The 11,336-nt window shown below is 38.1% G+C and overlaps 1 protein-coding gene across 1 annotated transcript in view; it reads right to left on the reverse strand.

Annotated features, from left to right (window-relative positions):
• The window catches only part of BANK1 (B cell scaffold protein with ankyrin repeats 1), a 165,718-nt gene extending 155,334 nt beyond the window's left edge, over window positions 1-10,384 (reverse strand). The window contains exon 1 of the mRNA XM_061993195.1: window positions 9,832-10,384. Within this exon, the coding sequence (XP_061849179.1) occupies window positions 9,832-10,384 (553 nt within the window). The remainder of the gene's footprint in view (window positions 1-9,831) is intronic.
• Between the last annotated feature and the right edge of the window lie 952 nt (window positions 10,385-11,336).

Here is an 11,336-nt window from a genome sequence, read left to right on the forward strand (position 1 = left end):
TTTTCTCACAATTCACCCACATGACTGCAAAATCAACAGCAAGGTCCAGCTACCGTTAAAACTTGTAGGAGATTCAAAAGACATTTTTCCAGCAAACACATCTCCTAATTTTAACACATGCAATTATTTTTCCCTTCCACAAAATATAAATAATCAAATTATTACCAGTCTTAAAATAGGACCAAATTGAAGGTTATCTAGACATTTTTGTGTCAGCCTGTAGAAGACAGCCCTCATACAAAGGTTTACTATGACCACTACTGTCTTTAACCAAACGGGTTGCTTCCTGGAAACGAACCAACTGGAAGTTACATATGTTCAGGTTCTTGCAAACAGTTATACTATACTATACCCACCTACCATACTTCACTAATGTTGCCATATATTCTCACCGTTTGATAGAAACTGGAAAACTATTTCTACATATTTACATAATTATGTAAACTGGAAGTATCTCACCCGTACCTTTAGCTTTCCAAGCACACGATCTTCCATTTCTAGTTTGAAAGGTATAGAACTGAAAGTGAAAACAAATCCTTCCCTGACCATTTCTGAGACCAAACTAAACTTTACCTCACTACAGTCAAAGAACCTATGTAGTTCAAATACAATAAAACTCAGAAGCTTGAAGGGAACAGGACAAGACCAAGGAATTATGAAGCATCCTGCTTTTTACAAGATCAAGCCCCTCATTGTTTGACCGAATCGATATAACCAAATTTTTACTTTCCTCTAAAATATCCAAAAAAAGGAAAAAAGTTAAAAGAAAACAGAATGCTACTGTCACAGGTCTATCACCATCTTCTTTGGACATACATTTTGTTAGCGTTTAATCTGACTCCTCAAGATACCACAATTTAACATGCTAATGCATGCCAACTACTTGGCAATAACTGATTGTATGTTTGGTATAGACATGAAATACAATGTGCAGTCTTACACTTCCTTCTATGAACTTGATACTGCCCATGCTCCAGCTTTCATTTATTGCAGGTTACTGCCATTACTGCACAAACATCTTAGAAAAAAAAAAATCTCACTGCTACCAGGAGGAGCAGTCCTACACATCTCTACTGTGCAGTTGCTTACACTCATTCTGGCAACTTAGGTTTTCATTTGCTACTTAGATCAACTCGTCAGCTTATTTTGCCTTGCAGTTGCTTAAACACTTCAGTTGACAAACAAGAAAGCGAGGCATCAGATAAATCCAAGCCTCTAAATTTAATGGAAGGGGAAGATTACCACTCCCAGCAACAGCTACAGCTTACAGTGTCAATATTAATTTTCAGTATACTTTTGAAGCAAATCATTGTATTGTCGCCACTTACCAGGCTTTGCTTCATCTTACTGACTGGCCCTGGATCACAAAAACTACATATCTTTCAGATAAAAGTAACGTAAACCATGTGCTTCAGAGTCACACCTATGCACCATCTGCTATTGCTACGTCCTAATAGCATAGGATCAGACTACAGCAAGTTCAAAATAAGCTCCCTTTGATGTATTTTATGTACAGCAGGACAATCCCTTCCCTAGTCCTGAGGACTGCATCACTTCTGATACAAGCCAGGATGTTATTAGTCTTCTTGGCCACCAGGGCACATGGCCAGTTCACATTCAGGCAGCTGTTGACCAACCAAGAAGTTGTACACAAAATTAATAGTAATAATCATTATATGTCATCCACAATGAACAGTATGGACTTAAGAGCATGTGGGAGTACAAAATTTATGGAATACACTATTTGTTTCCAAGCTAAAATACAGGGATATGGATTGTCATTTTAATGAATTCTATGAGCTTCTGTGTTGAAATACAGGCTGCAAGTTTGCCAATGAAACAGAGCTGTTTTGAAACTCTTACAGAAAAACAACTGAAAATACCTTGGCAAGAGCACTAAAAGAAAATTAAAATGAAACTGTCCTGAATGTACCCTCTAAGCAGAAAATACCTGTTTCCAGATAAATGTAGGATCTGCCTTAAGCTTTTCACAGACAGTATATTTTCTCCAATTCCATCATTACAACCTGTTTCATGCATTCAAGGCTGAATTAGATTTTGCATCCTTTAAAATGATTAATCTTGAACAGGGAACAGAACTGATAAGGGAAAGAAACTAATTTGCATGGTAAGAATTTTGATGGTAAGATTATGGTGTTACAAATCCAGAATGCAAGTATGAAAACCTTTAAAAGTTTTGATTAAAAATACTGACAAAATTTCCTCTGATAGCATGCAGCAGCAAGGATTCATTGATTAAATAAAGCTATTCTGACACACACTAGCTGGGTAATGAGCCTTACATTTTTAAAGGGAAGGAGTCTAAAGCAATTGGAGAGTTGGTGACATGCCCTAGTAGAAAACATCTCAGAGGAGTAGCGGGAAAAAAGGTACGTGGAGCTTTCTGCATTTTTATTGGATTTTCCAGATAATATTGAACATCCTTTCTAAGCAAGATTTTTTTCTGTTCTGTGAGTCAATCTTTATTCAATTTCTGGTAATGTAGCCCTAATTTTTAAAAATACTATTTAAAAGATTCAGATAAATTTGAAGTATTTTATCTTTAGCCATTAAAAGTAAGATTAAACAGCTAGAAATTGCTTTCTGGGCTCAGCCAAAAAATCATATAGACACTCATAAAGATGTTCTGTGGTCAATCTGGTTTACCTAAAGGCCTAATCATGAAATAAATGTGAGTCAAGATTCATATCAGTTCCCTGAAACACAAGGCATTTGAGAAATAATGACGATCCAACAGGCATTTTTCAGAGAGTTTTTTTTAAGCCAGCTCCAAAATTGTAAACATGTTAGGTATGATTGAGCCAGCCTTTCTTCAAATGCTCAGCTAAACTGAGCTTATAATGAGAAGTAGCTGTAGGTAGACACAATCTGCTTATACACTGTTAACTACCTTGGACACCTCCTTAGATTTTTCATACGTATGCTCAAGCACACACTCCTGCCTACTGTTACACGTTTATCTGAATTATGTGAATACTATTCTGTGAATACACTTAAAAAAAAAAATCTTAGTAACAAAAACTACTATAAAATGTACAAAAATCATTACATGATGAAGGATTTTATAGTGAATACTGCATATCTATCAGTTTCCCACTGTATTACATGTTTTTAAAAAGAATATAATCCAAGAAGATATTTATGTTTTGTGTTTCCATAGTTTTGTTCATTTAAAAAGTTGATTTGTGTCAGACATGCATATTATAGCTTAACAAAGAGCAAGTGCACAAGCCTTTTCAATCACATAAATCTTAATATATATAAAAGGAACACCACACTTGTGGCTTCTGATTCAAGGGCTACCTGTTTTCATTTAGTGTCCATTATCACATTAGCATTAAACTGCTTTAAAGCCTGTTCCATATTTAGCCTTTTGTTTTTACAGAAGACTCCATCATTACTTAAGATGAGAGCTTTTATTTTTTGGTCTTCAAACGGCTCTAAATTGTCCTTGTTCATTCCAGGCACACTGAATTTGTTCCTTTAAGCTATTTAAACCATAAATGTTTCATGAATGAATGAAAATGATGAACAATAGAAGGGTGCACTATTCTTAAATATGTTTAATATATGTATTATTCAATTTCTTAAAAGTTTGATTTTTAAAGGGTATTCCATGCATTTTTCTGTTTTTCAAAAGCTTCTAGATTTTTTTCATATTTTCTATCAGAAAATAAATGATGCTTACTATTTCCATCATACCTCTAATCTAATATAAAAAAACCCCAAAACAGCAAAAGCTCATCATTTTTTATTGACTACAGGAAGCAAACTTGAATTATTCTTCATGACTTAACATTCCCCCTTTGCCAAAGAGAACTGAAAAATGCAACATTTGGTGTTTTTTTTGATTCGTAAGAAAGTGTAATGATACATAGTCTGTTAAAAGATCATTACTTCATTATATTTTGACAGGAAAATAGCTTTCATTGCTTGAGAGACAGAACACATGCATGTCCCTGACACTGAGAAACTTGGGAGGCAGTAAGGCATACATTAAGGCATGAACTTAACCGTTTGCACATTCTCACACAAGGACTTGAGTGCTTTAGAGAGTCTTTGACAGGATCTAAATCAGGTGTGGGGGGCAATGCTGTTTCTGTTTTAGTCAGACATTATTTCTTTTAAGGAGACTCTTTTGTCTGGTTAATAGAGGCTTTGGGATCAGTTATTATCTCCTAGATCTGGCTACACCTTAACTTAGTGCCAGGCCAAAATGCAGCTATCCGTGAAGATCTCTCTTCCTTCTCAGCTGATGCTGGTTTCCACAGAAAGGAAACCCAAGAATGCAGGCTGGACAGAAGCTGCAATACAATTCAGCAGAAAGCCCAGACAGAGCCGTAAAAGTCACTTGGCTGATCAAATGGATGTTTTCCTTAGGGTTTTAAGAGGTTTTCCTCGATAGAAAAAGGTGGAGAACTGAATGCAGTCTCCACATTCCTTCCAAATCCACAGAATCTTAAGGGTTGGAAGGGACCTTGAAAGATCATCTAGTTCAAATCCCCTGACAGAGCAGGACCACCTAGAGTAGGTCACACAGGAACTCAGCCAGGTGGGTTTTGAATATCTCCAGAGAAGGAAACTCAACAGCCCATCTGGGCAGACCCTTCCAGTGCTCCATCACTCTCACAGTGAAGAAGTTCTTCCTTGAGTTTCTTTGGAACCTCTTATTTTCCAGTTTATATCCATTGCCCCTTGTCCTATCTTTGTGGCCCTGTGCTGAAGTCACACCAGCAGTTCCCTGTGCTTCTCCTGTGCAAAATCAGGAACTGTTGGAGGATGTCTCACAAGGGCAAAGAGAAGAACAAGAAATATGTGCAGGACCTATGGACTTCAGAGGGATTTTCTAGTAAGGCTAAGGAATTAAAAAATTAAGACATCCGCTATGACATATTAGTGGAAAAGTGGGAAGACATTTGCAGTTCTTTTTTTTCAGCTGTGAAAACATGCAAGATTCAGCAACTCACTTGAGCTAAGTTTACCAGTAGGTACAGAGGGAAAAATATGGAACTTCACAAAGGTATTACATTTCAGCTTCACAGCTTTACATGAATTGTAAAGTTCAAAGTTCTTTTGAACAAAAGCCACAGCAGCTATGAAAACCTCCATTCCATTTTTCTGTAGAACATCCTTATACACTTTCACACAAACACACATGTATCACGCTTCCACATGTAAAGGAAATATTTTAAACACCAACAGATCATCAACGAACTTTGAAAAATTCCTCACTGATTTTCTTTTGCTTGCTTTTCTCTTTTGATTTCTTGATTTTAGTATTTATCAGTAATATCAACTAAATATCACAGTATGAATCTTTGCTTGATACAAACATAGCTCTGTGGTGCAGAAATAAAATTATGAGGTAGTGTATTAAGACAGTTGGATATGCTAGAGACAGCATTTCCAAAAAAAGCTCACTACTCTTAATACCTGTTTTGAGGAATCCACTAAAGTGTTGACCACTGGGAAGGTGGAAATTATCCATCTAAAATCATCTCTTTTCTAACCTTGGCATCCTCCAAGAGCTTCTCTGGAGAAGAAAGCTAAGCCCTGCATTGCACATTGCAAACCACTACTGTGTCCAAATTCTGCAGGGATGCTCAAAAAGAACTAAAAAAGTTGAATAGGTTTTATTTAAAACAAAACAAACAAACAAACCCTAAATCAATAATACTTGTAATAACAAAGAGTCATTAGTTGGCAATTGGTCATATAATAAAAATGACTGCTCATCACCTCTAAGCTTACAAGAAGCAATGCCCGGCAGCCACAAGCTGTATAGTTTCAAGTAATTTACAACTGTTAAGCATCTGATCTGAAAGAAAAACGATTCTTTCCAAACTCAGCTATAGCTCTGCTTGAACTATCTGTAACTCAAACTGGTGTAAGCCTTATTTAATTACAAAGAATCACAAAAACATTGAAAAACAAAGTAATGATGGGATCCCTTAATACCAGTTTGCTTTAACTGTCAGACCTGCAATAGCATAAATTATACTCTGCAGCTTAATACAAAGCTTTGCTTTCTTACTGTGCTGGGAACTGATAAACACTAAATAACAATCAATATTATCACATGAAACAGATCCCAGTTTAAAATTCAGATCTTGTTGCTTGTGACACCCTTCTTATCTTCATGGCACATGTAAAATACTATTTTGAACTTACTATTTTTGTTTACATTTAATAAAACCTAGTTTTTATTACAGATCATGTTGTAATAGTCTGGTTTTAATTTATACAAAACAGTAAGGCCAATTTAATTTTTTTTTAATGATAGCCATAAATGACTGGACCTCTGAGGATGATATACTTGTATCACAAGTTATTGCTATTTGTGTTGTGGCACTGAAGATTATTATGGGAGTTTACACATTCTTTACTACCTACAAGCAAATAAAGGAGTAAATGTTCAAGGACCGGCTTCAAGAGATATATAGACAAGAAAACAGTGGCACTGCAGTTCTTGTGTCCCTAAACACATATGTTCTTGTTTTCAGGAAATGAGATCACTGCTCTTTCTTTCACCTTTACTATGGCATCAGTGATATCATTTTTTCAAATGTGGGTGGTCAATTGCTTGTATGCAAACTTCAGTAATCACTGCTTGCAACAGTGAGATGCAAAGGGAGATGGGAGAGGATTAGCATACTGAAAAACATCTTGTTAAGACTAACTTCTGAATATGAATCAGCAACCCAACACTTCTGAAGACAAATGATAGCTTTGTGTTAATTATCAGGTACTTGAGTTTCAAAGCTTAATGGATCTCGTTTTTTCTTTTCCCTCATCTAGTATTTTTCAAAACGATAAAATTTCTAGCCAACAGGCTCACCTGAAAATGCTGCATCTCCAGTATACATCAGAAAAATTTCATTATCCATGGTGAAGATTTGATTTCCACGTCTACATTTTAGGGACACAGAACTCAGCTTTAAAATAGCTGAATATTATATTTCTGTTTCTCAGTGCAGAAATATCAAAATGTTTCATCAATAATAAAAAAACCAGGAACATTCTGTCAGAATAATAAGACTGTAAACAGATGACAGCAGCTTTTGAAGTACTGGTTTCTTTGATACTCAAATTACTAATACATTATTAGTAGTAACATTAATTATTCATGTTATGATGTCATTTCTGAATTTGCCTCAAAACTCCATCACTAGACTCCATAGATTTTGAATCAAATCATGCCCATGATTTTAATTTTTTTTAAATATTTTAAGAAAAAATTCAAGCAATCCCTAATTCTAGAGAAAAACAAAAATCAAGTATTGTTTTCACTGACTAGGTTCCCTCGCAGAAGGTCTGTCATGCAAACACTGTCCCAGAAAAAGTTGGAGGCACAGAAATGTATATAGTGAAAATAAAGAGCACACAATTAAAGACCTCAGTGATGATATATATGTTCATGAGTGTGGCAAGGAGTGATAACTCAAAGATGACATAGCCATTAACAAGTTATCCTGTCAATGCCTGCTGTCTCAAGTGAAGACAGATGTCATCAACAATCATGCATCATTGATGTTTTATCTCTACTAGGTACAATATGTTTAATGGAATTTGCTTGAAGAAGTTAGTCTAGGCTAGGGTTTCCTACAAAGTACTGATAAGTAACAAGTCTCACAGCATCCCTTAGCAGTTTTCCATTTTGACCTAGACTAGGCCTTGGGTAAGCCACCCATAGCAACTTCAATACCTCACACCTAGTGTTCCACCAGGAGAAAACGGACCTCTTATCACAGCAGAAGGAAAGGTTTGGTGCTGTCGCAAAACTGCTTACAGTTACAGGGGTCTATGCATGGAGTTCCCAGGTGGATGAGGATTGTGCAGAGCAACACATGAAATAGAGACACAAATGATGACAGAGTAGAAGGCCAGTCTATTCACTGCTGGCTGACTCTACAGTTACTTGCTTCCCTGCCAATGTGTGGAATTGGCTGCAAGCAGTTGGGAAATCTGCCATCCCTCTTTGGTGCTCTTACATATTTGCTCAGCAATTACTCCAGCAATTTCATATGCATAGTCAGGATATGACTGCCTTTATTCAACAAGGCCAGACTTTAAACTGGACTTTAAACAGGCCATATACAATTGTATACTGTCATTTATAGAAAATATCAGTAAGCAAATGTCTGTGATTGTCAGAATATAACTGATAGTTCACATCTAAAAAGACCTGTTTACCTAATAACAAGAATGGTAGGGGCACATTTTAAAATACATATTTAATATAATGCTGTTAAACATATGGTTTTGCTCATGCATACTACTTTTTTCTTTCCAGACGCTTACAATACTGCAAGTCAAGTCCAGATAAAAATCCTATCACAGACCACGTACTAGTAAAATAAGTATGTCTGGTTTACAATCAGCCTTGGGTAGAAAGCAAAGCAGTCCTGAGTTTTACGGCATTTTTTCTACCACTAACTTATTACTACATAACAGCTGTGAAAGTCACTTTGCCTTTCTTCTTTAGTGTCTTCATCTGTATAATGAGAATACTGAGATGGCTTTCAATGCTAATGTCATTAGAGTGCTGCATTTGATAATTACTGTCTATTGTAGTTAATCTGAAGTTATAAAACCATACAAAATATTAAGTACTCTTGAAAAAAAAATCCTGTCTTTACATCTGAAGTAATCATTTAAAATGATGACTCCGAACAGTAAATCAAAGCAGAGTCACCTTTGCACAGTCCAGACTACAAATCTCTTTCTTGATTCCTCATTCATAAAATGAGGATAGAATATTGACCCAAATAATAGTAGAGGCTTGAAAATAAAGCTGAGCTCCTTGCTGCAAGCAAGTGAAGCCTCGTGCAGCATCTGTCTGCACGTCTTTCACTTCCCCTTTATTGAGTGCCCAGCTTTGCAGTCACTGGTTTAAGTGTAAATACATGGTATTTCTGTGAAGAAGGAAACATGACTAGAAAGAATGAACATGGGATCTAGGAACCAGGAGTTCCTGGTTTGGATCCAAGGCTACCTCAGATTTACCTGTGACTTTCCATAAGTAATTTTATGTTTTCATCATTTTTTTCAGCCAGTAAATGGGATGGTAATACACTCCAATACTACCAAGGGAGTAACAAAATATACAGTAACAGTTCAGAGGCACACATCTAATGCAACAAACACCAATCCAAACATTGAGACATTAATAATTCCATGCAAAGTCTAGCAAGGCTCCACTGGACAGTATAAAATAAGGCTGGATCCCATACTGAATGCTGAGACTGAAAAAGGATGATCAATTTTTAATTAAGAACACAACATGTGATTAGCTAATTAAGACTATCCCAGAGTGGATATACACATAGGACAGAATTAAAGTTGCTCATACAACTTTCACCCTTTCATCTCCTAACTTTTTGGTGCCATATTTCCCACTCTTCAAAAAAGTTATGTTGTGTAGTGCAAGACAATGAAAGGTACATTGAATGCCACTTGCAACTTATTTACTATTTTCAAGCAAGAGTTACCTAAAACTGTCTTGAGGCACTAAGAACAGCTGCCTCAATAAAAACTCTAGCATAATTTGTCATGAAAGCATGCAAACAGGTACTATGAATTGAAATAGCAAAAGGAAAAAAAAAAGTAATTGGAGGGAATAGCCGTATTAACAGGGCATGCAGCCAGTAAGCACCCAGCCTTAACAAGGAAAAGCAGAGAACATCTCATGTAGGTTTCTGCGCTGTCCAGCACAGCATTTGGACAACAACCTGGGGAAGCAAAGGCACTTTCCGAAGAGCTGCACACCCCATATCTCCAAAGGAACACACCACTGCTTCCACGACCAACCGCCCCCTGAGCCTCTGCGGGCAGCATTAGAGAAAACCGTTCCGGCAGCAAAGCCCTCCTTCACACCTAGCCCTAAAAAGCCCTCCTCATCCAGGAGGCCTACCCGCGCACGGCTGGAGCCCGGCCGCAACCCTGACTCTCCGCTTGCACCCCGCTGCGCCCCTCCCCGACCTGCCGGGCTCATGGAACCAGCCCCGCCGCTGCCGCTCATTCTTCCCCCGGGCCAGAGGGCTTCCGCGGTTCTCGGCGCCAGGCCGGATGCATGGGGCCGGCCTCGGCTCCTCCCAGTCTCGGGGCTCGGCCGCCCGCTCCGGCCCCACCACAGGGCTCTCGGCGGGAAGCATCGTCGCCCGGCTCTGAGATAGGAGTCTGAGGGGAGTTCCCGCTGAAGCCCCATGCCCACCGCGTTAGAAGCGGTAAGAGCCGTCGAGCGCAAAGTCGGTCGGCTATGGAGAGAAAATAAGGAGGGAGTCGAGCCTTTCCAGCTCTGCAGAGTTTTTGATTTAGTTCGAGGCCGCAGCAGGGAGCCCAGGTCATCCCAGGGAGCCACCATGTGTGGAAAGTCCAACAAGGACAAAGGGTGCCTGAGAGATAGTCGACAGAGATTCCTGTCACAACATCACAGTTTCAGTTCTCTGCCAGGAAAGTGTTCTGATGCAGCACGATTCAACATTTCTGTGATATTATGCCCCATATATATATTTATATATATATATTTTTTAATGTGGCACAGAGAAAACCCAAAGCTTAAAGAGTGAGACAAAACAGCCCTTGAGAAAGACTGCTACAAGCACTTCACCTCACTGCTATGATGGCCATCAAATTTAGACAGGAGCCATTTATCAAGGTAGCATCTTCCAAGTTCAAAATAAAGGCCAGACCCACCACAAAGAGCCACAGTTTCCCCTTAAAATTGTGTTCTAGGAAAACTCAAAGTACCTTTTGAGTGACAAAAGTGTTAAGTTGCTTTCCAAAGGAAGAAAAGCTTGTCTGACTGCACTTCAGGCACCAAGTGTGTGCTTCTCACCAATCTGAACTTCCGTGTTTTCCTTCCCAAACAGAACTTGTGGTCAATGTTAGTGAAATTTGTCAAAGGTTTTAAAGATCTAAGAGGTGAAGTTGCTAAGTATCAGCTTCAGGAACGTTGGTGTTCGAAACAGAGAAGACAAATGCTCAGCTCTGCGTAAACTGAAAGAAAGGTTGCAGAGTGAATGCAAGCAGTATTAGAGAAAGGAAATCCCACAGAGGTAGTCTTTATAGATGCCTCAGTGTGACAAAACCTTCACAGTCTGCAATCAACCAAAAACTACAAATCTGCAAGAGGTTGGACTTCAAAGAACTACTTCTGTAAATCCCTTGCATGCTGCAGGGACCCTATCCAACTGAAATATATGGAAAAATGAACCATCATGAGCTGGTCCTGTTTCTGTATCTGTTTCAGGTACAGAAACTTGTTTTTTGTTTGGTATGTTTCTGTGGGTTGTGGGGGTTTTTTTCAGTATACT

The sequence above is a fragment of the Colius striatus genome, chromosome 3, assembly GCF_028858725.1.
Source record: "Colius striatus isolate bColStr4 chromosome 3, bColStr4.1.hap1, whole genome shotgun sequence".
Taxonomy (NCBI): Eukaryota; Metazoa; Chordata; class Aves; order Coliiformes; family Coliidae; genus Colius; species Colius striatus.